This window comes from Physcomitrium patens, chromosome 13 (assembly GCF_059467195.1).
Source record: "Physcomitrium patens ecotype Gransden chromosome 13, ASM5946719v1, whole genome shotgun sequence".
Taxonomy (NCBI): domain Eukaryota; kingdom Viridiplantae; phylum Streptophyta; class Bryopsida; order Funariales; family Funariaceae; genus Physcomitrium; species Physcomitrium patens.
This window is the reverse complement of record NC_143422.1, coordinates 8,017,317-8,044,909: the sequence shown is the minus strand read 5'-3', so window position 1 is coordinate 8,044,909 and position 27,593 is coordinate 8,017,317. Positions and strand designations below refer to the sequence as shown.

At 40.0% G+C, this 27,593-nt stretch overlaps 4 protein-coding genes, 1 long non-coding RNA gene and 1 pseudogene across 9 annotated transcripts; 2 read left to right on the top strand and 4 right to left on the bottom strand.

The window, feature by feature from the left end:
* Nucleotides 1–4,288: 4,288 nt before the first annotated feature.
* On the bottom strand, nt 4,289–6,521 carry LOC141046126 (galactan beta-1,4-galactosyltransferase GALS1-like). The gene is made up of 2 exons (XM_073538358.2): nt 5,399–6,521; nt 4,289–5,282 (listed from the first exon to the last, which is right to left on the bottom strand). The coding sequence occupies exon 1, from the start codon at nt 6,119–6,121 to the stop codon at nt 5,675–5,677; it is 447 nt and encodes a 148-aa protein (XP_073394459.1). The 5' UTR covers nt 6,122–6,521; the 3' UTR covers nt 4,289–5,282; nt 5,399–5,674.
* Nucleotides 6,522–7,713: 1,192 nt separating this feature from the next.
* Nucleotides 7,714–12,723, bottom strand: LOC112290394 (NADH dehydrogenase [ubiquinone] flavoprotein 1, mitochondrial-like; annotated as a pseudogene). The gene is made up of 5 exons (XR_016505916.1): nt 12,592–12,723; nt 10,099–10,641; nt 8,877–9,375; nt 8,445–8,641; nt 7,714–8,017 (listed from the first exon to the last, which is right to left on the bottom strand). The product of XR_016505916.1 is annotated as an NADH dehydrogenase [ubiquinone] flavoprotein 1, mitochondrial-like (transcript).
* On the bottom strand, nt 11,968–16,306 carry LOC112290668 (uncharacterized). 2 transcript variants are annotated; one of them, XM_024537216.3, is made up of 4 exons: nt 15,850–16,306; nt 13,842–15,485; nt 13,541–13,699; nt 11,968–13,403 (listed from the first exon to the last, which is right to left on the bottom strand). In XM_024537216.3, exons 2-4 carry the CDS (start codon nt 14,780–14,782, stop codon nt 12,773–12,775), a joined length of 1,731 nt encoding a protein of 576 aa, XP_024392984.1. In that variant the 5' UTR covers nt 14,783–15,485; nt 15,850–16,306; the 3' UTR covers nt 11,968–12,772. The 2 variants fall into 2 exon arrangements, with proteins under 2 accessions (XP_024392984.1, XP_024392983.1); XM_024537215.3 differs by lacking the exon at nt 15,850–16,306 and adding an exon at nt 15,600–15,772.
* A 3,466-nt stretch (nt 16,307–19,772) lies between these two features.
* LOC112290667 (uncharacterized) lies at nt 19,773–21,718 on the top strand. 2 transcript variants are annotated; one of them, XM_073538131.2, is made up of 3 exons: nt 19,773–20,326; nt 20,877–20,997; nt 21,141–21,718. In XM_073538131.2, the coding sequence occupies exons 2-3, from the start codon at nt 20,914–20,916 to the stop codon at nt 21,411–21,413; spliced, it is 357 nt and encodes a 118-aa protein (XP_073394232.1). In that variant the 5' UTR covers nt 19,773–20,326; nt 20,877–20,913; the 3' UTR covers nt 21,414–21,718. The 2 variants fall into 2 exon arrangements, with proteins under 2 accessions (XP_073394232.1, XP_073394233.1); XM_073538132.2 differs by having other exon boundaries at nt 19,776–20,326; nt 20,881–20,997.
* On the bottom strand, nt 21,632–27,065 carry LOC112290665 (NAC domain-containing protein JA2). 2 transcript variants are annotated; one of them, XM_090255285.1, is made up of 5 exons: nt 26,506–27,036; nt 25,093–26,340; nt 24,506–24,801; nt 23,985–24,077; nt 21,632–22,958 (listed from the first exon to the last, which is right to left on the bottom strand). In XM_090255285.1, the coding sequence occupies exons 2-5, from the start codon at nt 25,280–25,282 to the stop codon at nt 22,233–22,235; spliced, it is 1,305 nt and encodes a 434-aa protein (XP_090111411.1). In that variant the 5' UTR covers nt 25,283–26,340; nt 26,506–27,036; the 3' UTR covers nt 21,632–22,232. The 2 variants fall into 2 exon arrangements, with proteins under 2 accessions (XP_090111411.1, XP_024392980.1); XM_024537212.3 differs by having other exon boundaries at nt 25,093–27,065.
* On the top strand, nt 22,858–23,432 carry LOC149987927 (uncharacterized). Its single transcript, XR_016506024.1, has 2 exons — nt 22,858–22,995; nt 23,107–23,432. It is a non-coding gene; the product is annotated as an uncharacterized LOC149987927 (long non-coding RNA).
* Nucleotides 27,066–27,593: the final 528 nt, after the last annotated feature.

Here is a 27,593-nt window from a genome sequence, read left to right as displayed (position 1 = left end):
TTTATTTTTTCTTTGAATAATTTATAACTTTTAGAAAAAATAACTTTCAGTAAAACTTTTTGTGATTGAAAACATCAAGAATATTAATAAAACAATATCATTTATAGATTCTTTATAAAATTAAACCACAAGTAAATAAATAAATTCATATAACCTGTTTATATTTTAAAAATTAAATATAGTAAAATAAATAAATAAAATTTTATTATTTTCTATAATTATGTCTATAAAATTAATTATTTTGGTAAATCACACCATACTAATAGTAATATGTTCATTTCTATTATTATTTAAATAAATAATTCTAACATATTTTGAAGAAGTATATTAAGATAGAGCCACATAAAGTTGTTCATGAATAAATACTAAAGTTTAAAAGTCTTTATTTATATTTTTTATTAATATTTTATGATGTTTATTATTAGTCATTGCATATATAAATTTTATAAAAAAAATAACTTTGAAAGTAAAAAAACATTAACAATGATGAAAATAAAAAATTATTAAATTAATTTTTACTAACTTATTTTTTTAATCTTGTTTATGGTGCTGGTGCTACAAAGTAAATAGAAGTTCTTTGTCTCAAAAAGCAACATTAATATTAAATTGTTTTTACTACCTTCCTAATTTTTATCTATATTTAAATATAATTGTCTATTATATTTTATAATATGATTTTTTTTTCTTTATTGTTAATAAATTTACATAGAAATACTGTAAAGCTTGCTCACAAATCCAACTCTTCAATGAATAAAAAAATTCAACATTTTTGTGTGATAACACAACTATATAGTGAAAAATAAAAATATAGATGTTATTATAGAAGAGTCTAGCAAAAAGATGTAGTAGAAAAAATGATGTAAGAATAAATGATAGAAAGGTAGAAAAAGATTTAGTCTTAATGTTGTCTTTTTATAGAAGGGACTTCTATTTATTTTGTGGAGGTATAAATAGTCCAAATCAAAGTAAATAAGATAAAAAATTGATAGATGCATGTTAAGAAAAGAGTTAATAGTAGGATAAAGAAAAAATTACCTCAAATTATCAAAAATTGATATCCAAAGAGGACCTGTTGTCAACCTAGGTCAAAATCAGATCCCAAGGAATAAAACAACATCTATATAGTGACTTTGGAGTTTTTTGGTAGATTAAAGAGTTAGATTTGAGAGCAAACTCGAGGAGAGATTTTGGGCATTGATTTTATATCAATTGAATCAACATGGAGTTTTTGAGGGATTTTCAAAGATAGTGATGTTCTTCGTTGGTTTAGATTTTGAGAAATAAAAATATATTTACAAATTTGAGGATTTCTTGAATTTTATGGTGTGTGTATGAATGAATTTTGTACAGTGTGTTGATATACTAGTTATAAATTTGTGCAAATTTTGAGGTCAATTAAACAATTAGATCAAAGTATATGAATGTTGTTGTAGATTGAGGTTTCAAAAATTGGAATTTGAGGGTTAGTGAGTATTTCTAAGATCTTCAACAATTTATGAATTGGATTGAAAAGAATTTTTTTATGTGGATATTAGACTCAATTTCTAACGTTTATGTGAAATTTGAGAATAATTCAACAATTCAAGAAGGAGATATTGGTGCTGGAAGTTCAATATTTAGGTTGGAATAGGAGGTTGCCTAACACCTGATTGGATTATCTTGTATTTTTCTCAATTGATAAGTGTAATTGATTTCATCTTTCTTAAGCTTGTTTCTAATTAAGGTATTAAAGAGCGTGCAAATTTTGAGTTGATATCAATGGTTTAATCATTAGTTTTTAAGGTTCTAATTTGCTACAGGATTTGATTTAAGATTTGTCTATGGTTTTGTTAGGGTTTAGGATTTTCTTGGGGTTTGGATTAGAATTTTATTAGGATTTATTTAGGATTTGTCTAAGATTTAGGATTTTATTTGGATTTTATTAGGATTTGAAATAGGATTTGGTTAAGATTCAATTAGGATTTTAATTAGGATTTGATCTAGGATATGGTTAAGGTTTAATTAGGATTTCGATTGAAGTTATATTAAAGTTTTTATCTTTAGTATTTTTTTAGGATTCTTTCTTATTTCTTTAAAAGTTTTTATTTCTATTATTTCTTTGAGATTATCATTATTTCTTTTAAGGTTTATTTATATATTTTAAAAAAGATTTCTTGTTATTTTTCTTTGGCATTAGTTTGGAAATTCTTTGTATTTCTTTTGTAACTTCTTTTAAATTTATTTTGGATTGATGAAAGTTCTATGAGGGTTGTTTAGGTCTATTTAAGGTTATTTAAGATTCTATTAGATTTGGTAGGATTATTCTTGTATTTTTACTTACCGTCCATAGCTAGGTGCTCAGTGCATTCTCAAGCAAGAATACATGTAATATGACAATATTTATTGTAGGTGTGTAGTTTTGTATTTTAAGATCTAGTTTTGACTTTGGTTCACAACTTGTTTTCTTTAGATATCAATATAAGTTCTTTTTATGTAATTTTTTCTAAAATCTATTCTTTACGTTCTATTTTATTCAACTTTAGTATTATGGATTTGTGAAAATAGTTGTGTTAAATGTGTTAAATTTTTATTATAACATTGGACTCAATTAGATAATTAAATTAAGATTAGTAGAGATTTAAGTGAATTAAGATCTTAAAAATTGGATTTTGAATGTCAATGAGTTTTTTTTAATAATTTTGAATAATTTTTCAATTGAATTGAAACAATATTTTTGTGTGCTAATTTTTTATTTAATTTTTAATATTTAAGCAAATTTTAATAGTAAATTATTCCATTGAAAGGGAGATATTGGTACTCAAAGGTTTGATTGAAGTTGATTAGAATATGATAAGATTCTTTTAGATTGTTTAAGATTGCCATCAAGGTGTTTACAAACATCTTATGCATTTTTTTTGAGTTGTAAATCCAAATTCAATGTAAGATCAAATCCTTCTATAACTAGATGCCTAATGTATTTTTAGGCTAATTTTTAAATTATATAATAATATAAATAAATAATTATCAATAATGTTATAAGGCAATCAATCTTAAGTTCTAGTTTTGATAGATGTATTTCATTCAACTTCAATAAGTTGAAATTTTTAATTAGATATAAATTTCTATTATCTATTCTATTTTTTATAATTATTTTATTATGATTTTATCACATACAAATAATTTTTTATTAAAATAACTTGAATATTTTTAAAAAATATTATAAGCTTGCTTATTGGTATCATTAAAATTATTTTGTGCTTATAAGAATTGACTGATTTATTAAATATTTATTGGTGTATATTTTTTTCAACTCTCAATTGAATATAAATTGTTTAGATTAAAGATTATATACATAAATCTATATTCATATGACTTAGAAAGGATATTATATTTTTTAATATGAAAATTATATTTAAACCATATTTCATTCATAATTTTATATAAATAGTTTTTAATGTTTTTAAAGAAATATCTTATAATATATATTCTTCATTATTTTTTTAAAAAAAATTCTTAAATATTAAAGGTGTTTTACTTAATTGTGCATAAACATATTTTTCTTTAATTTATGTACATTATTACATTGAAAAAATATTGAGCATTAAATAGAATCACCAATCATATCTTGTTATTATTTTTTATATTACCACATTAAGGATTTTTTAAAATATTCCAGTATAATCTATACTACTTCCATCATATATATATATATATATATATATATATATCTTTGAATGACTTATTAAAAAATTATGAATAATGATGATTTTGTATTAATAATTTATTCTAAATGATTAAAATTGTAATTTGTAAATTATTTGTATATGAATCATTCTTTGATATAGAACAAAATGTTGTCTTTAAATACATTTATTAGAATCTTAAATGCTAAATTTGTTGTGGATCCTTTACTAAGAAATTGAGCAACAATACCTAATGAAGCAACACATAAAATAATCCTTCTAAGGCCTCAAATCTTTATTGTGATTTTATCACATACAAATACTTTTTTACTTCTTGAAGAATCTTCCAAAAGATATATATATATATATATATATATATATATATATATATATATATATATATATATAGTTGTTGATTACAAAATTAATAATAGCTTTATATACATATTCAACCTATTAAAAAAATACCATGTGTATTGTGAAGCTATAATATAATTTGTATCAATAAATTTCTTTGTTTCACATCTTTTATTTTTATACTTTTTCCATCATGTCTTTTATAAATTTACTTTACAACATATTTTAAAATGTAACTTCAAAGATAATATTTGCTCAAATTTATATAATATAATATAACTATTTTATCATTAGCAATAAATGTTCTTCTATTACTTTCTTTTTGATAAGTTTAATACTTGTAATTATCTATACATATATAAATTAATATAAAACCCTTGTAGATTATTTCTAGCATTTCTATTTTCTATGCATGTTGCTCTAGGATTTCCTATTTCTTATGAATTGAGGACTATACAATGCATAATAATATCAAATGACATAAGTTTTTCTTCTTTAGTAGGAAATTTGGCACATATAACACTCACATATAATATTTTTTTTGTCTTCCTTATAATATTGTTTAAAAAATAGTAACAATAATAAATGCATTTGTACAAGACCATGCTTTTAAAAGTTAATGGTATGTATTTATGTAAGAGAATTTCTAAAAAAAAATATTGTAACAAAAGTGCTAGCTAGGCTGGATATTTTCCATGATTATGTTCCAATGATCCTCCACGCCAACTTACAACTATATATGTTGCATTTTCCTTCAAAATGAACTACTTGTCTGAGCAATATAACTGCAACTTCATGTAATGTTGGATCTACTCACAGCAATGTACTTGATCTATGGGCTAAAACCTACAAACAATGCAATTTTTAAGGAGTATGCGTTGTTGCTAGATTGATCAGTCGGCGTTCGAGTTCCTTGACATGACCCACAAGGCTCTTCAGGGTGTCATCGAACTGATGAGAAACGTTGTTGAAGCTTGTGACGTTAGCATCAGGGCCCAGCAACTCCACATGGATCTCTTCCTCTGCCTTGCCTATAAATAGCACCATGGAAATGAAATGGTAGTATTGCAGAAAGCTCTCCTTCCCATGTTGTCACCTGATCGGTTTAATTGGTTCCCAGCGGCATGCTCATGGCGATAGGCTCGTGCGGCGTCGTCGCCAAACAGGAGTCTGATCGAAAGAAGGTTTTTGCGATCGGGGAATCCGCCATGTTCAGTAACTTGAGTTCTTCTGTACACCATCTTGCTAAGTCCCAATTCATTGCTGCAAAAGCAAGATTCAGAGGATGCTTAGAAACAGCAGAAGCGTACAGTACAAAGTTATTGAACATCATCAGGCTTGAGGTCTTCAAGAAGAAAGGAGGTTGCAAAGATTATCACCTGTTTGCATGTGAACCACGAAGTCAATGAGAGCAATCCATGGGCATCTGCTTAATTGACACGCGTTGCAAACGCTTGCCTCGAACTTCTTAATGACTGCGTTCAAGTTGGATCCTGCTGGTCTGTGTATTTACTCATCGACTTCGAAGAACCAAATCCACGTTGCCATTGACTTCGCACGAAACAAGCAGTCAGATAGATTGACGAAGTGATTGTGATAATAAGAGTTGAAACTTGATGCCTGTCGTATATTCATTATTGTCACAAATCCTAGTTTCACCCATGGCTCCAGCACAGCGCGAACCTGTTCATCGAATCCTCCGGCATCGTAGAGGTGAAAGTGAGTTCGCTCACCAAAGAAAACCAAGCATGATACGCAATACATTCACGAATCCTCTGCGCGTTGATCGAACCATACATCGAAGCCCCACTGTGGACATGGTCATACTGATAAGGCTCCTGGTAAAGGGTGACATTGAATTCGCCCAGTCCTTCCTCCTTCGCCACCAAGCTCACATCTTCGAGGCCCGACGCATCGTGCGTTCCGTGAGTCACCTGAATCTCCAGACGGCCTCCGAATCCATCGCTGCCAATGGGGGTGTCGAAATCACAATGAACCGTAGTGCCAGTGTACTGCTTGCCGAACATCACATGAGTAGGAACTGGCTGGAGGAACGTCCTATTAATTTTTATCACTGGCGCAGCTTCCTTGGCAGATGCCATTAGCAGAAGAAAGCGGGATTAAAATACTGGAATAATACTTTGGGCCCAAGACCAACACTAGCGAGAGAGTTCGGTGCATCGCGGTAAGTTGAGAAGTGAACAAAGAGGAACGTGGCAGCGCCCATGGGCAAAAACCGTCGAGGTAAGCCATATCTCGAATCCCTCAGTTTCTCAGCAGCCCTGTCTGCCTTTACAGACGGAAGCTGCCATTGTTTGACATTCTTGGGTTCACTATACTTCGCTTGGAATCCTTGAATCGGGTCAAATCCTTGAAGGTTGTCTTGTACAGATTTGATTCGAAGAACAATCAGTGCGAAGCTCAGCAGTAAACAGACGGACGCCAGTAAACGAACCCACAAACACTTTCTCTCTGTCGGGGCCTCCCATACGCTTCCCCGTCACTCCGATTTCTGCACATTCCATGATCTCACATTAATGCAAATCATCAACAACAATACTGCACGCAATGTGAAATCCACTGTGTATCTCACAAGCTGTTTATACTTCTATGAACGCGTAGAGGCAGAAGTGTGACCGTTTGTATCATCACCGCTGCCCAAACATTTCATGCCAAGCGAAAACTAGGACGAAATAAGAAGTAACGAACTTATGCAGATGCTGGCATGCAGCTTATCAGAAACAATTGAGAATCCTTTGCTGGTGAGGTACTCGAGAAAGCTTGCGATTGTCAGCCTCGCACATCAACAATTAATTACTGCAATCGATCAGTGATTCTCCAGAGTGCTCAGCATTCACAAATGCATCATAGATTGGAGAAGTCGACTTCGACTTATTACAACCAGTGGCAGTAACCTTTGTCAGCATCCTTGTGGTTGCAAATGGCAATCAACTGGCACCGCTTTGTGACTTGAAGACCAAGTCCACGTTAGTTAACAAGCAGATCAAAGTTTGTTTCCAACTCCATGAGCCGTTCTTTCCAGCCATACGATGAATTCTGACATTTTCAGTCAACATGAACTGTTGAGTTGAAAAAAGATGCATCAATTTCAGTGGTTTAAATTCATAAATCCCCCCAAGCTCCCAGTTCATTCGTAAGAGTCTAGATGGTCAGGATAATTGGTTTACACTCAATGGACCTGAGCTTCAAGTCCCAGACATGGAGGTCAAGACATTACTCATCAACCAGGCTTTGTTGTGAACATCGATCCACATGTGTTTGAAGGTCAATCTAACTACCTTTCCACATATAAGTCAAAAACTGTTGAAAGGTGTAATGGGACGTACAAACATGTAGGCAATCAGCCTGCATCGATTCACATTTCTGAATCCTACCTGAGGTCGACACACGGATATCAATCGAATTTGCATTAATACAAACTAGAAAAACCCTTGATAAACATATCTTGCTCTACTTCTCATGTCCCAGACAACTGACCATTTTCTATGACTAACCCCAGTATTTCGAACCGGTGCTAGTCCTAGACAGACTTGGTCAAGCAATGTGAAATTAAACTTGGACAGAGACAGTCAAGTTTACATCGGAAATACTTTCATAACTAAGGATCTGAATTAAATAGATATGATACAATATCGACTTGAATTAATGACAAACACGTAGTAGAGAAGACTACTGTAGAAAGTGGAATCGTTCAGCAGCATGATGAGAGAAAGTTACAACATGAACTCCACTGGAGATTTATCAACAATTTCTTGAGAACCCTCTCAAGGGCACTTCCGCTATTCCAACATCGGACTATCTGTAATTTTAAACCTTCAACAACTAGCTACCCTCAAAACCTCCTTCTCCTTAGCTGCTCGCTCCACTATCCGGCGTTCAAGCTCTGGTCTAAAATGTCTGATTAAACCCTGAACAGACCATGCAGCAGCATCTCCCAATGCATAGATAGTGTGACCCACTATATGCTTTGTAACTTCCTGTGTCATGAGAAGAGGAGAAGACGAGAGTAAATATCCCACCAGAGCAAGCCTTGCCACTACAATGAATCAATCAATAGTTGCAAGTAAAACTCGGGAAGAATGTGGGTTAAATAACCAGCTATTGAGCTCTAACATGCACAATAGGATAATTAAATTCACACCATGGATGCCAAGTGAAGTCCGTAAGCCAGTTTCATCCATGAAAGTATCAACAACTATAAGTCAACGATCTAATATCACTTGAGAACCCAGATGCACTGGACAAAGTCAGCTGTCTTCGATGGGAGTTGAAAGCACTACATGTATGTAATCCTGAAACTTAAATATTGACCTTTAGGTTGCCGTACGCTTTAGGTAATGTAACTGATGATGATTTTCTCCTAAAGTGAAAAGACAGACTCATGTAAAAACACAAGAGGACTACCTGCAACATGTCAGTTTCGTCTAACTTTGCATTTCCAACCTTCAATCTCTCCATCATTGTCTACAACCAAGGAGAGCCCTCTCGGCATGGCGTGAATTGTCGGCAACTTTCATGTTTGTAGAAGTAAGATAGACGAGCAATAGCGTCCACAACATCTATGGATTTGTCCATCACAATCACAGCGGCAGTGCCGAGGCCTGTGTCCAATCGCAAGGAAAAAAGGTTACACAATTGTAAGACACTCGCCAATCTAGTATGTCTATGGACAAACCCTCATGAAATTTTAGAAAATCTATTAGATCTGAGGTATCCAGCTTGCAAAGCGAATAGAAAAGAGTAGTTTTGTACCTCGTTCCATCAAAAAACCCATTCTCATGGAATGATGCACCAAATGATGCCACAGCAGAAATTTGCCAACCAGTGAGAACTGACCTGATTGAACAGCCTTCAAGGCATCAAAAGCCATAATGAAATCATCACAGATACTCTTGGGAAGAAGAGGCACAGACAATCCTCCTGGAACGATAGCCAAAAGATTGCCCCACCCACCTCGCACCCCTCCACAATGTCGCTCATTCAGCTCCTTCAGTGGGATGTGCATGGCTTGTTCACATGACCAGATACACAAAACAACTTTTTCCCTGAGTTATTCTTACGCCCGAAACTCGAAAACCATTCAGGTCCTCTTCGTAAAATAGTCGGAGACACAGCTACGGTTTCTACATTGGTCACAGTGGTTGGACAACCATAGAGACCAGCATTGGCAGGGAAGGGTGGTTTGAGTCGTGGTTGGCCTTGTTTTCCCTCAAGGCTCTCTGAAAAAACAATCTCTTCTCCGCAGATATATGCACCGGCTCCGTAATGAATGTATACATCAAAATCGTACCCTGAACCGCACGCAAACCAATCAAACCAAACCAATCTCTCCAATCTCTCCAATCTCTCCAATCAAACCTGGAAAAGAATTGAAAAAGAAAAGGTAAAATGTGATACAAACAGATTCAAACCAGAGTGGTGCAAATAAAACTTCATTCAATGCACCTCGGCTGCAGCACCCAGACACTCCAAACACCGTTCCTTTCAAAAGTTGAATCACACATAAAAAACCTTCATTCGACCACCGTAAGTTAGCCACTTCATCTTCTTTGATTGATGATCATTAAAAGATTCCCGTAGCTGAATTGAATGTTGTTTAGCAATACCATTCAAGAAACATCTATACAAGATGCACCATCAGCATTTCCTCAATTTCGACGCATCCTGACGCCACCGAAGCAACTGCGCAATTCCAAGAAAGAAACAAGATGCACCACTTTCAAAGCCTATTATTTCAGAATTTATGGATCTACGTCAATATCAAGAACTCTTCATTGCAACGCTTTCAAAACCATAGCCCTAAGCTCTATAAAACATAGCTAACATTTCTGAACATCACTATACTATTACCAGATGCTGTAACCTTTATACATGTGTATGGAACAGTAAGCTAACTGTCGTTGTCATGAGAAAAACCTTTGGGGCATTTTGATAAACACAACTCAGCTACCTACCTGTTCAGTGTCATTCACAGAAAAGACAGAAAAGAAAAAATAGGATTCCAAATTCCAGCCAAAAGAATTTCCAGGAGCAGACCAAATTATCTTCCTGGTGACACTCACGAAGAGAATTTTGCAAATGCAACCGCTCGTTCACATACTCTCTTCGAATATAGATGTAAGCTGTGCGAGCACGATCCCTACACCAGCAATCAAGCAACCCTCGAGTAGCTTGTGTGGGTCATGCCTCATGATATCCCTGTCCTTATAGGTGCCAGGTTCACTCTCATCAGCATTAACCACCAGATATGACGGACGACCATCAGAAACCTTGAGCATAAACGACCACTTCAAGCCAGAAGGAAAGCCGGCACCGCCCCGTCCTCGCAGACCCGACTTCTTGATCTCAATTACAGTCCAATCCGTCCCCTTAAGCACCAAATCTATGGTTCTGTGCCAATCCCCCGCTTCATCGCGCCCTTGAGGAAGGGATCGTGAATACCGTACAAATTGGTGAAAATCCTGTCCTCGTCCTTGAGACGGCCGAACTGCGTCTTCTCGGCGGGTGGAGGCGGAAGAGGTGAAGCCTTCGTCTGCGCTCCAGACGTCTCCTTCTCACTCGTCGATCGGATCCATGACAGAATGGCGTTGAGGCCTCGCGGCTAAAGCCCCGCGACGCTGCCATCGTCATAGCCAAGACACGAGTTGCAAACACACTCACGCGCACCGTTTCACACACGAGCGAGGTCAATGCCACACCCTGCACGACTCCAGGGCTGTGGATGAATGTGAATATATTGATGGATGGTTAACGGACAGCGTCATTCAATTCCGTCGATGAAATTTCTGAATGATAACATTTCACTTCAGCATCAAACCTCTCTTTACAATTGAACATGTAAATATACACACAAATGAGGCCATCCTTGATTTCATACACTTCTCTTAAATTATGTTTAATTTTGTGACATGTGAGCACTCCTCTATCTAAGTGTATCCATTTTCCTTTTTTAATATGTTCTAACAAAATTAATTTAAAACACCGTAAGGTTTAACACACATAGTGTTAGGCCTTAATGCTACAACTTATTTATTATTTGGATTAAGCATATCATTACTTCCATCTTTGAGTTATCATTATACATAAAAAAATTAATAACAATCTAAAATGTAGTTGTACAATAAAAAACAATTTACTGTTATTGAATCTACACAAATACTATTGTCTTGTAAGTATGTTACCAAGCCACTCTTACTATTTTTTATATTTTATGTTTCATGGATTCATTTATGCATTTATAATACACAACTAACTCATAAAACAGTTCGTTTCATTATTTATCAACAATTAATAAATACTGTGCACACATTAATATTAACTATTGATTCTTTAAAACCACATTTGGTTGAAACTATGGTTGTGTAAAAGATTTTTGCAAACAGTTTTTTTCATAAAATCTTCATATGAACAGAAAAGAAAAAACACAAACCATATATCCAGTGTATTTACAAACCTATAAGCTGAACAAAAACATATTAACAAACAAATAAGACCCAACCAAGAAATATGAAAGATAGTTACAAATTATATGTCTTTGGCTTGTTAAAAACTTCATTTGGAAAACTACCAAGACATGCAAAATTCCATCTTTGACAGTTCCAGCAAGAGAGCACACTTCATCTACTGCAACGGCACTTCCAACCCCCAAATCTCCGCAACAGTATGGAGCAGCTCAACTGTTTTTCATGGAACGGAATAAAAAATGTAGAATTAAGTTTGCATTCTGTTCAAGCATTTCTTCAGCTCAATCCCATTGAGGCCTCGCGCATGATTTGAATGGAATCAGCTAATCAACACACACAATCTAACGTGGTCCACAGTAAACATGTGAGCAGTTATTAGAATGTGAATATTATAACTATTTCTGGCCTGTGAACAGAAGAAGGAAGGAAGATGTAGGACGATTCAGCTTGAAGCAGGCCAGAAATTGAGAGCGGAAAGATTGAATAAAATGCATGACGCATGGTACAACAGACTCCCCGAATAAGGGAGACAATAATGTGGGTCTAAATCTCTTTACAAAACTAATGAATGCAACACATGTGTAGGTAATGTACACGGAAACATTGGTACTAGTGCACACTTTAGAGCCGAACCTTCTTTTCTCTCTCTCTCTCTCGATTACTCCTCGGGGCCAAGGGACGCAGAGGGAGGAGGGAAGAGAGAAGAAAGGAAAACCTAAACCCTAACAGCCTGACTTGTATCCTGCCCATTTGCCACGCTAGAAGAAAAACATCTTGCTCTTGGTGAATTTTATCAATCATTTAATCTGGAGGACAATGGCATGAATTCCACAGTCTCTACGTTGTCGGTGCTACATATGGTCCTCCGTGAATGTTCGTTCCTGGGTCCCTCTTGCAGGAGCCATACCTCAACACAGGCAAGTTCTACAGGATGGGGACTTTCTCCTGGGAAGGTGAAAAATTAAATTGTCACTTGTGCTGTGCTGTGCTGTTACTGGGGAAAGGATAGCTATGTACGCAACAGGGAGGAAGAGAGGAAGTATTAAACCATGCTGCTGCAGCTGCCCTCTTCACCTTCTTGACCTAACCCTAGAACCTGCACCCAACCAACCAGTTTCGGATCCTGACCAGCATTGCGTCCCGTCGTTGAATGAGGTGACGGTGTTGATTATGAAAAGAGGACATCGAACACCATAAGATGCCAAGCCTTGAGAAAGCATGGTCAGTGCAAAAACGTCAATTCCACTGTTGGAGAGGAGAGAAGAGGGATTACAGATGGTGTTGGCCCGACTGCCGCAACATGTCGTCCAGCAAGCCCTGGTAACTCTGAGCATGAGGGAGCGGGTTACTCAGATCGAACATCTCTTGCGAGGATCTTCCAAGCTGGGGATCGGGGATGACCATAGATGCTGGCATTGGACCTTGCAGCTCCTTCAACAATCGCTCAGCTTCGAGCTGAGCTTGGTTTAAAGTTTGTGGAGGGTTGTGTACGCGATATGAGTCTGTGGACGTGGGGATGTGGGGCATGTGTGGTCCAGCTGGGAGAGACTGTGACGCTTGGCTCATTGCATTTGCGGCAGGAGTGACGTCGCGGTTGGCAGCGTCGAGATCGATTTCTCCGGAACGGATCTGCACGCTGAGGTCGAATTCATTACGCTCCTGAATAGGTGGGAAGGGGAAGCTTGTTCCAGCAGCTGCCCGGTTTTCCTCCGAGGGAGCAGTATTCGAGGAAGTATCCGAGTTCTTTAAAGAGGCGGCTACTGCGTTTGCAGCCTCGGTGACGGGGCTGAGATGGTTGTGTGTGCCCTCATAAGTTGTGATTACAAGTCCTGGATCGTCCGCCTTTCGCTCTATGCGTTTTCTCACTGGACACGTATGGCTCGTGCAACGGTAGTAGCTCCTGAAGAACCAATATCGAGAGGACATATTAAGCGGTCAGAAGAGGAACTGAGGGAAACTCAAGCTGCATCATCGGACATGTTGGCTGTGGAGTTTCAAACTGATGTACTGGCAGGACGAGTGCAATGACGAACTTACCTTGGGTGCGTGCTGTTCTTCACAGCCTTCTGGCCATACTTGCGCCACTTGTAGCCATCTTCCAGTACGTCCACTTCGCTGCGCGTCTGGATTGCGTATCGGGGTTCCCGCACCCGCTTGTTTAGTTTAACAGTTCCCTTTTTCTCCTTTTTGGTCGCCCTGCAGCGAGATCAACCATAAAGGTCATGTCAGACTGTGCTGTTCGAAATTGCACCACTGATTTCGAAGCCAACAGATTTGCACACATGTGAAACAGTCTCCTAGAGATTGTTCTGAGAAGGTGAAAAAGCGAAATGCTTACTGCTTCTTAGTGTCAGGTTCATCAAGAGACTGGGTCTCTTCACTTTCGTCGAGGGCGCGATCGGGCGTCTTCCGCTTCGAGCTGCTTACACTTCTCTCGAGAACACCAATTATGTCAATGGGAGTCCCGCCATCGCTGAAGTAGCCACCCTCAGAACCGAAAGGCGAGTCGAAGGGGGAGTTTGGGGTGCTTGTCAGGGGGCTGTTCATTGGAGAGACGTCACTCAAGCGCGAAGGGGTTGGAGATGGAGATCTGCCCCGCCTGGAAGAACTTTCCTGGTTGCTTACAGCGTCAGACGACATTCCGGACGAGGCAGCCACAGAATTCATGTCACCATTATAGCTCGACATGTCTGGTAGCGATCGCTCTCCAACTTTGACAGCCATCGGTGAAAGATTCAAGAGCTGGAGCAAGGGACCAAAATTAGAAGCTGAGGGGCTCGCATTCTGGGGTGCGGGGAACCATGGATACTCGGGCGACGAGTCCAACAAGTCAGAATCAGGGGGTGACAACTGATCAAAAGGAGCAGCTGACAATTGCACGTTGTGGTTTGGTGTGAGATTACCGCCGGTGCTGTTTGGGAGGTTCAAGCAATGGCTATCGACAGATTGCGGTGAATGTAAAACCAATGGAAACTTGATCCAGGGCGCAGTAGGCGATGGCATAAAGATTGACATATCAAACGGGGGCGGAGAGCTGAGATAACTCGGCTGCTGCTGCTGCTGGGGTTGGAAGAAAGCGGAGTTATCTCGAGGAGGAGGCGACACTGTCAAGGACGAAGGCGACCTGGCGGGCTTGGCCGCACGCTTCTTCCCGTCTTTGCGGCGCGGCGAATTTGAGATCTGCACATCCTCATCTATTATCAACTGGTCGAAGATACTGCTTGGATCAGTTTCCGCCTGAGGCTGCTCACCTTCGCCCTCTCTCGTCATCTCGGACATACTGACTCCTTCCCCTGTGATCGCTGTCTAGGATTGTCGATCGCAATCTCAGGAAAACCCAAAACCACTTAAACCTCCAAGGCTTCACTGGAGCCGCCTATGAAGTTTAACTCAGGTGCTTGCAGCTTGTTTCCACAAGCAAAATTTGATGGTTGTAGGACTTCATCACTATGAAGTGTCACACCCCTGACAAGTGACCCACGGGATTCGAGATACCAGGCCTTGCGACTGTCCAGGTACTAATCCAACTGCTCCGCCTACTGTCTCCTTGCGTTAAAAAGCCCCCTAAGGTCCGTGTGACTTAGACTGCCACTAGCGTGCATACTACATAAACCATCTAATAGACAGCAATTGTTTCCTTGACGGGGAAGGGCGAGGGTTGCCGCCGCACCCGCTTCAAGGCAATGCATGGATCAGCCACAAACGTAGATCCGCGAGAGAGGGGCTGATAACCTAGAACAGCGCTTCCTATGCATTTCCTAGTGCCACACACCAGTATCGCGACTTGGGCGCATTCGAAATCCCGCTAGTCTGTAATGGTCCTGCTATAATCCTCCCATCGCCCTTTCGGTTCGGCACTGATGCCCTCGTCACCTTGTGTGACCCACTACCAGCATCCAGAGCTTCGGAGAAAAGCTTAGCATCAACAGCATATGATAGATTCCGACAGAAATCCTTCCCCGCTTTTACACTCTCTACAAATCTGCAACAAACGGAAAGTGAAACCCAATGCATGCCTTAGAAAAATGAATAACCTACGAAAGCAGAGGAAAGGAAACAAAACAGGCACGCAGCTTCTGCTACACGAATCACCCACCCACACGTGCGGTTACATGCACTCAACAGATCTGCCACCACTGCAAGACGGCATGAGATGTAGAAGACACCGCGAGTGATCCGCCAGTGCTAGGTAAGAGGGGTTGGTGTGAGACGGAGCCAGTGGATATCTGCATCTGTGCCTCGTGATGCATAGCTCTCCAAGGCTAGTCGATCCCGAAATCTAAGGACCTGAGAGAATATAGTATGTACTTTAAACGGGTAGGAGATGGGATAGCAATCCCGCTCACCTCGTCTTGCCTCCGCTTGCCTTCGCTTCTCTCTCCGCCGCTTGTCGATAGCAGCAGTGTGAACCCCAACGAAAAAGTCTACCTTCTCACTGGAAGGACGAAAAGTAGCCCGCGGGGCCTGGGCCGGTGCACGAGCAAGTTGCGGACTGGACACCGATCCAACGATAGTACATGTCAGATATCCCATGCCCAGTTCGGTGCTGTCGGTAGTTTGAGACCTGCTTGACACGAAATGCGCATCCAATGAAGCGACAGCGCCGGGCCGAGATGTGTAGTGGACACTACAATATGCCCACCTCCACTCCGACCATGCGATTTTAAACATCCGACGCGCCCTGCCAGATGCCCTCTAATTCCCAGACACGGCGCAAGCGATTCGTGGCCTGGCTCCGTTTTCATCACACTTTCTACAGACCTGTACTGCATCCCTCATTTCTTCCTAAACGCACAATTCACAGACAGAAACTTGAAAGGCTTGGTGGCCTTTCACTCTCTGAAATACTGCCTTGGCCCATTTGGCAGCGCATCCTGAGCTTGTGTTAATTGCAGGTTGGTGTAGGAAATCTGCTCCTGGTCTGTGTTGTGTTTGTTCATGCACGCACTAGATGTCCTGGTTCATTTCGAAATGCACCTAAAAAAATGTTTTCATAAGAACGATTTCGAAAGACTGGCGTTATGAAGGCAGTAAGAGATTTTTTTTTTTTTTTTTTTTTTTTTTTTTGCAACGGTGAGATGATCTCAGAAGGGTTATTTTATTTTATTTTATTTTTTAATGTCTCGCTTTTTTTTTTAATGGTCAGAATGATATCCAAATATAACGTAATACTCACAACAAAACTAGATAAACATATATATATATATATATATATATATATATATAAATGTATGTTATAGTTTTTCTTCTTGTAATTTACTACATCAAGTACGGCCATGTGTTCATAATTTTCACAGCATAATATATTATCTGTCATGCAAGTTTTTCTTTCTCTTTTCTTTTATGTCCATATGTCATTATCCAGTCTACCTGGGTCCACCTTGGATATGGCAACTCTGTGCACTGTTCACATGTAGCCCTGATTCCAAAATCAGCTCGAGTCTTTGTCGCTAGTGTGGCTTGCATTGATACATTTATAGACACATATATTATCTCGGCCATTCGTCAGCAGTTCCATGACAAGCACGGAATCACTCCATCAGTTTAAATCGACTTCATCCAACCACAGGGAGTCGTAAAAGCAGGATCACTCACCTCCAAGCAGCACACATCCGTGCTCTCCCGAACCATTGAACTTACCATAGCATCGTCGATTCGACAAGCCACTCGAGCGAAGATGACTTTTGGAAGGGGGGGGGGGTTACATCTAGTTTCAGGGTGACGATGTCACGCTATTAGTGGGATTCGAAAGAATCTTCAAATCCAGGCTGTTCTGACATGTGGGGTGCCAACAGCGCATGCGATGCAGAGCGAGCACGGCGCGAGCGATGTGCCGCCGGGGCACCACCCTCAGGAGCCTGTTAATAGCGAGTCCTTTCATCTCGGCTGGCCGCACCCATGTTTTTTAATCGAAGCCTCCAGCTGGGCCCTGGCCAGTTTTTGTATTCGATAATCCCACGCTGATTCTTCTACCGCATTCTTCCGACCTTTCCAATCCCGTGTTGTTGCTGGGTCTTTCTCGCCCCCACTGGAGGTGGACATCTCTCTTTCTCTCTCTCTCTCTCTCTCTCTCTCTCTCTGTATTGGGAAACCTCCACCAAAACCCCTTCAACGCCAACACCACAGCCACGCCATCTCCACAGAAAACAAACAGCCCCCTACTTGCCTGCATCCCCCCCCCCGTCTTGAATGTTGCCCCCAGCCCAGGTGTAGGCTCTCTCCCAGATCTCTCTCACACAGCTCAACAACACTCTCCCCATCTACCCATTGTCACTCTTTTCTTTGCAACTTGGGCCAGCCCTGAGAGGATCTTTCCAACAAGAGCTAGTGGGTAGTGTACATTGTATATTCATTTTAGTGTAGAGATCACCATTGGAAGTAGGGAAGTTTGACTTTTGTGCGTCTTGGGAATCGCGTAGTCCAGAATGGGACATTAACTCTAAACCAAAGGTTGTGTTTTGCAATTGCAAGGGACAAAGAGAAAGTCATGGTCACTGCATGTGTCACACACACCCCTTGCCTATGTTCAAGAAATGTAGTAATGTAAGTTTTCATTTTAATATTAATATCTTTTATACATTATGTATAAACTGTGTTTCTGTGCAATTTTTGTGAAATCCGTTTTTGATAATTATTTAAACAATGGAAATGAATAAAAAAAAAAAATCTCAATATTAAATGTTTTACAATACTTAAGTTAGGAACGTGTATTCATGTTCCCAACACACATAGCAATAGTTTTGTGCCGGAAATATATAATTATGAAGTAAACTACTGTTATTAGAATGAAAAAGAAATTAAAAATAAAATACAATGACTTTTTTCTTTGGAATGACATTTTTTTAATTGCATTTAATGGTGGATGTGTTTTTAAATTAATAGTCAATGACAATGCATTTCTTTTTGTGTTGTGTATCATTGCTGATGTTGCTTATCAACAGTTTTTTCATATCATTACATATTGAAATGCTTCATTTCTTGCCTTATCATTAAAGCAAAGTTTTCAAGGTTTTGATCATGGATTGAATAAGTCTCATTAGAAAATTTAATGAAATGTATTGTTTCTTTTTTATTAATGAAGTTTATGATGTGTATTTACTTTTAAACATAAATTGCATTTTAATAACTTATATAATATTTTCTAAATACTATTAAACTAAAGTGCAGCCAAAATGATGAACAAATCTTTGTAGTCAAAACAGTATTTCATGATACAATGCAAAAACTACTCGTCAATTTCATTTTGTGAATCATTTTTCATTTTCATTGCTACATTATACATGTTTTTCATAATAATGTCATTTCATTAGAAGGTTTTTTGATATTTGAGACAACTAGAAAATTCTACAAGTACAATAAAGTTAGAAGTGTATAGAAGCTTATTAGTGATTAAAAACATGGTTGTGAGTGAGACCAAATAAAAATATATTAATAAAAATTTAAAAAATCTACATATCATGTTTTAAGAAGTTTCAAATAAAAAGTAAAAATTAAACAACATACATTTATTATCCATGAAAATGTCATTCTATGAACTTCCAAATTGCATTTGAATTAAGTAGGGCAAAAAAAGTTTAAAATTCAAAACAATATTCTAACAATTCATATCAAGTGAGCTGATGTTATATTTATGAATAATTCATATACACCGTACATCTCTCTCTCTCTCTCTCTCTCTCTCTCTATATATATATATATATATATATATGTTTTTTGTTATTTGCTATTTAAAATTAAAATGATAAATTAATTCCAAAATCATGTGTAAAATATCTCATAAGCAAAGTAATCTCTAGCAGGACACTTCAACTTTGGTTTTAAATGAAGTCACACAATTGGTTTTCCTTCAACAAGCAAAGTTTTAACAAATGTACTTAGTATGCACACTATTGGTAGTAGAAATAAAAAAAGAAAAAAAGAAAAGGAAAAAGAGAAGAAGCAGAAACATAAATAAAATAGTCAAATATCTTTCATCTTTTCCTCCCTCAAGTAAAGTTTGTCATTTTCCCCTTTTCGCAGTTTACATTTCCTCAGCTAAAAAGGATTTCAAAACTACAATATATTCGTTCACTGAAGGAACGAACGAACAAACGCAGAAGGGATGCATGAGCGAACGAAGAAGAGATGAATGAACGAACGCAGAAGGGATGAACGAACGAACACAGACGGGGCGAACGAACGAAGTCGAAGTTGACGAGGGGGGAGCTTCGTTCGTTGGTCTTGCTGCAATCATACTGCGTCGGCGACGAGAGACACCTTGGAAGCCACGAGACGGTGCATGGAATCGGAGGGAACGCTTGTTTCGCTTGCATCGCTCGCGCCGTTGCATCGCGAACGGGGATTCTCGCGTCACCACCCCCATTACAACACACAGGATCCCGCACTACGAAAACTCTTCATTTGGGTCGTGAATTTGAGCTGCTTTGCTCCTCAACTGACGACGAGGGTTTTTAGCCTTTGTTCGAGGGGTTGTCTGTCGCAGATGTTGTGGAAACATTCTAGAGTCGCGTTTTCGGCAAGGTTCGTTGCTGGGTTGGTACCACCAAAGATTTGGGTGGCAAAATTTGAACGCGCTGAAGTGTTTCCTTCGTTTTGAAGAGTTGGGACGTTCGCATCGGATGGGAAACAGGAAAGCTGTCTTTTTGCTCTCAAAGGGTGAGGGAGATTCTCGTGGTGAGTTTTGCGCACGGTTTGGTTTGTGAGGAAAGCGATTCTGTTTTTTTTTTTAAACGTGGGTAACGAATCGTTCTCGCTGGGGAATCGTCTCAAATGGAGCGGATATTCCTGGGACATCGAGGCGATTGTTTTGATAATGCGGAGGAGGTACATCGTCTTATCTTTGTTCGCCTTGGATGTTGTGCCTGTGGCTATGTGAGGGTATTCACTTGTTTGAATTTGCCAAATCTTGTTCGAGACGAAAGACATATCTAGATCTGGTGTACAAATTCAATGTCGTGGTTCTTGACTTAAATTTGTCTGCAGAAGGGTGTATGTCCATCGTTGAGGGTGTCTGGATTCTTGTCTTCATAGATATTGCTTTGTACCAAGTGCAGCTAATCCGGGATTATTGGGTTTTAGCGGAACTTTAGTGTGATGAATTCGTTGAATAGTGTTTATCTCGCTTGGCATGTCCAGTCCTGGATCTGATAACCCCATCTTTCTGTTGAATGTTAAATTGGTTGCCTCGAGTCTGTTAGGAATTTTGCAAGTTTTCGATCATGTTGTGAATGGACTTCTTTTCAATTCCAAATCGAGTGCAGAGATTCTTCATCTTTACTATTTATGCTTCCTCTCTGTAGGATTCTCTTCAGCTGAGTGAAGAGTTGAAATACTGTAGTAATCTGCTGATGCTGACAGTATGCTTTTATGGCAGGCAGTTGGAGAAGAGGATTTGAACCTAAGAGAAGGAGATGCTTGACTTACTGCCAGCATTGGGTCAGGCGTGGACATATTTCGAACAACTGATACTCTTCTACATTGCTCCGCTGACCCAGGTAATATATCTTCAAAGCTACAATTCTGGGTGCCAGTTCGCGTCATTTGAGCTTTCATTAACAGCAGTGTGCAGCTGATCCTTTTACGTTGGATCCGGCTAGTTATGTGATAGAGTTCTGAATGATTTGATATTGATTTACAGTACATGATAACGGAGCTTGAAAAGCATGGAATTATGGTATCAGCAGTTGCAAGGGGCTTTTCCAAGACAGACTCCTTATTTGCTTCGAGGAGTGAGCGGGGGATTCAAGAGGCTTCGAAGGAAATGTCCCTCCACAGATGGATGCATCCCGTGTATGAGCTTGATGCTCTGATTACTTTCCTTGTCAGTGACCATGGGCACTCCAGAACAGAGAATGTTCGCATTGCTGGCGTAGAACATTTTCTGTCAAAACCTCAGGTGAAATCCTTGTAGCCGAACAATCTGCTTGATGGTGCAAAATCCCCAATTACCCGCAGTCGTGTTGCCTGGAAACGATTTCGACATCTTTGAGGTACCCAGATACCTCATTTGTCTTGACAAGTAAAGTAGATTTGGGTAAAATTTTAACAGTCCACGGATCGGTCTCGAATTATGCAACATTGTCTCATGCATGCATCTAGTGCAGTGAAAGTCAAAGCTAAAGATTCATCTGCTTCAATAAAGGACCCCCTTGTATGTCAGCCAACTTGGAATAATGCACAACAGGGCGATCTTATAGTGACGCCCTTGGTCTAAAATCTGCTACTCCAGCAACTTGTGATGCATCTAAGATCAATCCTATACAAGCTTTTCTGTACTTCACTATGTATACGCTATGTATAATTAGGGCCTTTGTCTTGTAAGACATTAGCCAACGACCAATTTTAGAAACCAGGTATCTTGCTTAAGCATCCCAAAGTTGCCATGTAACGAAGTGGTTCTCTCATATTCTCTGTCGACAATACCTAATTATTTAAAATGATTGACAGAATCTCTAAATCTTGTAAGACCATTATCTTTGCATGTATATTCGACCATCGTCGTGTGCGTTGCTATACGATCTGGGTGTACTCTCCTGATCATTGAAACCCATCTAAGGGTTGAGTAAACTTATCCTTTTAACATTACTCGATAGGCTGACCATGACCATTATACCGAACCGATTTAGCCACTAATTGAAGTCTAACTCCAATCTGCTCTATGCAAACAACAAACAGATGTGTGCACGTCATGGCAGCCAGTGGGCTTTACTGGTCTCTGGGTTAACTAACCTCACGCCGAAGAAGGGTTGTAACTGTAGTTTGGTGCGCGACTTTGAGTGTATTGAGGCTGGCTGGCGCTCATGCCACTTCCTGAAAATCGCAGCTCAGTGTTGGGGCCCGTGGTCGGTGCAGGAAGCATTGCATTGATTGTCGAGCGCGGCTGCTCGTAGTTGAAGGTGAAGATCGACTCCAGACCTTCGTTGTTACTGGTACCAGAAAATTGACCCATTGAGGAAGCCCGGGATGTGCTCTGGACCTCCTCGTCGGAGATTGTTCGATTCTCAGGAATCGCTCCAGTGCCAGGCCGGAGTGGCATGAGCACGTTCTCAACTTGGCGCATGGCGCTGTCGGGAGCGGGTTGTCGTAGACTCAGAGTCGTTGGTCGCTGGGAGGAAGTCGGTCCTAGCTCCAGCAGCTGTCGGTTGAATTTGTCGAACTGCTGGCTGTCGAAGGGGCCATCCACGGGCCTGGGCATCTTCCACCCAAACGGAAACTTTGAATTAAATGCCGACAAAATGTGGCTTCCTAGAGTCCCTGGCTGGGGTTGCATTCCTCTTTGGAGGCCCAGAACGCTTCTTTTAAACTCGGGCGAGGATTCTGCATCCACAGATTTGTTCTCCCCCAAGAGCAAGCTGTCCATGAAATGATTGTCCTCTGGTTCAGGAAATCCAGTGAACGAGCCGAGGCGAGGGAGTACTAGCTTGGGGTCATCGATCTCTGGCAACGAGGCTAGCACCTGTCAATTTCAACGAGCATTCCAATATCAAGAATAGGTAAATAGTCTACGCTCACACTTGCACTGTGAAAATGACTCAATAATCATTCCTAGCAGAAATTTTTATTACAGTCCAAACCCATCCTCACATCGATTGACCTTGACCCAGTTGTATTCTTCGCTACAATTCAACCATCACTTCGGGACCACAGGATTGAGACATGATGAAGGACGACCCACTACACGGTCTAAGGGAAAGTAGCCCCAGGCACAGTCTGTGTGCTTGGCAAGAATAAATCATGACTTGTGTTCCAGATAAGGGACCACTTGAGGCCCACGTGTAAGGTGCGTGAATGCACCATGCATGTCACAGTGATGAGGTTATGGCCATATTTCTGAACAGGCCTCGCCACCATTGTACTAGTTGTATATCAGTATTTGACCAATCTTGTTTTTCGTATTACAGAAGATAATTTTAGTAACTGAAATGTCGTACATGCATGTACACACACTTTCTCTAGAATTCTAAAATGTGTACAAAACATTAAGTCTGGAACCTAGCACTTGCTTCTTTTTTGATGGCTGCTGAGCTACATTGACTGTGCTGTCACTGAAATTGCAAATATGGAGCAGCCGAATATAAACACGCACACACCTGAAATAATATCCATACTTTTAAACTGTCTACGTCTGGTTCCTGTATGTCTTGACAAACGAATGAAGCGTTTCTGAGCCGACATCTCATTCAGAAAAGGTAGAGTACATTTGCTTAAATGCAGAAAATGTAGGGTAAGAAGTACCAAATATAGAAGAAAGATATCTGCTCAGTAAAGCCTCATTATGTATGCAATGAGGTACATTTAAAAGAAAGAATAAAATACTTAAAATTTTATAAGTTCCTTCCACATATACGTTTGTTACTGATATAATCTTGACATTCGTGCATAAATGGTGTTCTTCACCATAAAGATAAAAGAAAACTTCAATTTTAATCAAAATTTATTCAAACGAAGTTAGATCTGGCATGCAATCAAGATGAGAGGTTACCTCTTCAACACAGGAAGAGCTGTCACGCTCCTTCCCAGTACGCTGCGCATTTGTACTCTTCTTATAGATCCGGCAGAGTACCCAATCATCCAACTGTACACAAAACAAAATGTAAATCATCAGCTTTCATGCATTGAAGAATATTTATGAAATGCGCATAAGATTATTTGCAGATGCACTCAGGCACCGAGACTACACGCAGTCCGATGACGCAAAGTCCAAAGGCCGACAAGATTCAAACAGTGTAGGTGCTTAGAATATGATCCGTTGCTGCAGCCTCCTCACAACAAGGCATTTTAAAATCAGATGGTAATGATCTACAGTATTTTCTTTGCCCTTGGGCGCCAGCCTCTGTGGCCATGTACTGATGTGTCGGAAAAGATTAGCAGTACGATTAGATGACAGGAGCTCTTAGTCTGTGCAACATACTCATAGAATTCCTTCAAGGTCACTTTGAGCTTAGTGTTGAACAACAATATCCGCAAAGGTGAGGGAAGAATCTGAGATTAAAAAGCACATACACGAAGGGAGCCTTTTCTGTGAGCGTGCACAGATGCACATACTCCCTCGGCCAACCGATACTCATGCATAATCCAGTTGGTCTTCACCCCTTTTGGTGCCCGGCCTTCGTAGAACACGAGTGCCTTCTTCACTCCAATCTTCCGGATTCCCCCTACTGCGGTATGAATTGGTTTGTCTGTCCCTGTGGCTTTCCAGTACCCTGAAGCGGCCGCTCTGTTGGGCCTGGCTCCATTAGGGTACTTTCTATCTCTAGGACTAAAGAAATACCATTCCCTCTCTCCGAAAATTGCTTTTCCTGCAGCAAACATGACATTTTACTCAAAGCTCAGTATTTTACAACTGAATCGTTATGTTGGATAGTTTAGGCGCTGCCTTCAATTTGTGAGATGATACTAAATTCATAGCCGTAAAATAAAACTTCGCTGAATTGCACCTCACATCCATGAAAGACCAGGTGATCCATGAACATAGCACTGTACAAGAGAACACGTTGAATTTACTGCTCCCTGTTGTGGCTATGCAGCAATTAATAATGCTCATGATGAAAGTAACAATTAAAAGATAAAGTTAATAAAGGTTATCATACCAGGAAGGTCCCAAGGGTCGAACTTATACAGGTCAATTTCGGCAATAACAGGAATCGCGAACACCTTAGACTCGGCTTTCCGACACAGGTAATGAAGAACCAGCTCCTCATCGGTCGGATGGAACCGAAACCCTGGTGGCAGCTGGAGTTGGGCGACCGGTCCTCCAGAAGGTGATGACATAATCACCATCTCCGTCTGAAACTCACAAAATGCCCTGACGATTCTACTGGGTCTATTTTATGTTGTTGTAGAGTCAAGAACCTCCAAGTACTTCAGATAGAATTCTTTCACCTGGTCGACTATTTGTCTCAAAGCAGTATACGAATGCAACTAACTTTATGAGGTGAATTTGAGCAAGCACATGTATACAAAGGTACTATGATCCAAGTATGTCTTGCGGACGAAGCAGATTAGAGGAACGGAGGACTGTACTCGGTTTTTTTAATGCACTTAAGGTTGTCCGCTATATGCAGGAATATCAATGAAGGATACTTGGTAAGAATCTAGTGAAGCTTCTCTAACAACGACGTATTCTACTGTTTGGACAAACTATATCGTGACTATGACCAGGTAGAAGCCTATCAATTATTTCATGAGATGGTCGCTCGTGTTCGGACGCAAGGAAGAATAAGACTTAAATTTGAGCTAAATTGGGTGGTTTTGGCAGCACCGGGTCTGGTTGGATGAGGTGGGTTTGGATGAATAAGAGAGTATGGAAGGGCAGGGCGTGAGAACAAGTGGGACTTGATAGAAAAGCTTAGTGACCATTGGTTTCACAAGCTTCTGCATTTGTCTAGCTAAAAACAGTCGTGATCAATAGATTCCTCAAGGAGTCAATTCTTTCTACGATATCATCTTCAAGCTAAAGCTGCTTCTCTTTCCTGTTGACTCATTCTAATCGGCACTTATACTTCTCGTCTGCTTCAACTCCTCCATACTCACTTTGAAAGTTTCTCAAAACTTGCTCTGAAAAGCCTCCTGTCCTCTTAGGTGCCGCAGCAATCCTTATGCGTAGTCAACAGATGAAGTGGGAATTGTTTCCCAGTTATCCTTCTCAAAAGTCAACGGTCGCATAAGATGCGCTGGTGCATGTGCCAACCCAGATTGTACACCGTTGTTAATCTTTCGAGGAAAGTCTTCTCTTCGAGTTTTCAATGACTTGAGGCAGGATCTTGAGCAAATTATGTGATATGCATTAGTCCCGCGAATTACCTCAGAGGGAACCGAATTACGGAGGTTTTGAAAGTCTGAAAGAGAGGTAGTCAGTGTCCAGGCCCGATACTTATTCTGAAACACACCAGTTCTATTTCAACACCAACCTACTTTTAGCACGAGGTGTCCTGAAACGATTCTTCAACGAAACAAACCCCAATTGCAACTTGTGAACCCTTTTGAATTCGTTCCAAACTTACTTTCTTCAAGAAGGTGAGGGGCTCCAAATCGAAAGTACTAGGTACCACCAGCAATCACTCTCGTATTCTCAGCAAGGGGATTGAAGTGTTCTCTTCACCCTGAAGGATTAAAGAACGGAAGATCAGGCTCATTCAGCTTAGTACCACGTAAGCAGGTTTGCTAGGTTCGAGAGCAAAACGAGCCCGTTCTCCTGCATGCAACCCGCTTCACAAGCTGTGAGGAGAGCAGCACAATTGCCAGGCGATCTTGAACTGTTGATAGGAGCTAGAGCTGGAAACGGGTCTTTCAATTTCACGAATAGAGCTGGCACTCGCCGTACACTTATTCTTGATCTTTCTGGACAGTATCAGTCTGTTTTTCCCAACACAATGGAGAAACAGGCGCAACAAGGATCGCGAGGAAAATTCCGTTCAAGTGTTCACCAGAAAATTCCTTCTACAGAACAAAAATCAACGCACCCCTCTTTCGCTCTCTCTCTCTCTCTCTCTCTCACTCTCCACCTCTCTCATACACACTCACTGAAGCTCCCTCTCGCTCTCTCTCTCACTCTCCATCTCTCTCATACACTCACTTAAGCTCCCTCTCGCTCTCTCTCTCTCTCTCTCTCTCTCTCGTGACCAATTGATCGTTACTTCTTTTCGCTTCAATCTGCAGCGTCGATCATGATCTACACTTCATCCCCTAGCGACCAGTTCATCACCACAGCACTCAATCCTCGAGACCATCACCGGAATCAGGCTACCATCGGATCCTGCACCCCAAACGGTACATGCAAGCGAATAGAATCTTCCGCACGAGAAAGTTTATCCCCTCCGCCCACAAGCTCGAATTCAAACCAGCGATTCCCAATCAATTCCGCATAAAATCGGGTGAGGTTTGTGTCGCTGGAGAGATATTTGACTGGGGCATAGCATAGCAGCGCTGGGGCAAGCGGGTAAAGGCCCTTTTGGGATCACAAGACTTGGTGGCGGCCCAAAAACTGTGATGCAAACGTCGTCCAGTGGGAGGATAGGAGGGAAACGACAGAGAGCAAAAAAAACATAAAGTGAGTTGAGGGCGAGTGAGAGCCTGCGAGCAAGACAAGAGA

Bases quoted from the DNA above. Each gene is read 5' to 3' on its own strand.
- LOC112290665 (XM_024537212.3), bottom strand. From the start codon at position 25,282: ATGGTGATTATGTCATCACCTTCTGGAGGACCGGTCGCCCAACTCCAG. The intron at 24,078-24,505 runs GTATGTGCTTTT...TTTTGTGTACAG, and splicing joins ACAGAAAAGGCTCCCTTCGT to TTGGATGATTGGGTACTCTG. The intron at 22,959-23,984 runs GTAACCTCTCAT...TGAAATTGACAG, and splicing joins GCTCTTCCTGTGTTGAAGAG to GTGCTAGCCTCGTTGCCAGA.
- LOC141046126 (XM_073538358.2), bottom strand. From the start codon at position 6,121: ATGGCATCTGCCAAGGAAGCTGCGCCAGTGATAAAAATTAATAGGACG.
- LOC112290668 (XM_024537216.3), bottom strand. From the start codon at position 14,782: ATGTCCGAGATGACGAGAGAGGGCGAAGGTGAGCAGCCTCAGGCGGAA. The intron at 13,700-13,841 runs GTAAGCATTTCG...ATCTCGCTGCAG, and splicing joins GAACCTGACACTAAGAAGCA to GGCGACCAAAAAGGAGAAAA. The intron at 13,404-13,540 runs GTAAGTTCGTCA...TTGGTTCTTCAG, and splicing joins AAGAACAGCACGCACCCAAG to GAGCTACTACCGTTGCACGA.
- LOC112290667 (XM_073538131.2), top strand. From the start codon at position 20,914: ATGCTTGACTTACTGCCAGCATTGGGTCAGGCGTGGACATATTTCGAA. The intron at 20,998-21,140 runs GTAATATATCTT...ATTGATTTACAG, and splicing joins ACATTGCTCCGCTGACCCAG to TACATGATAACGGAGCTTGA.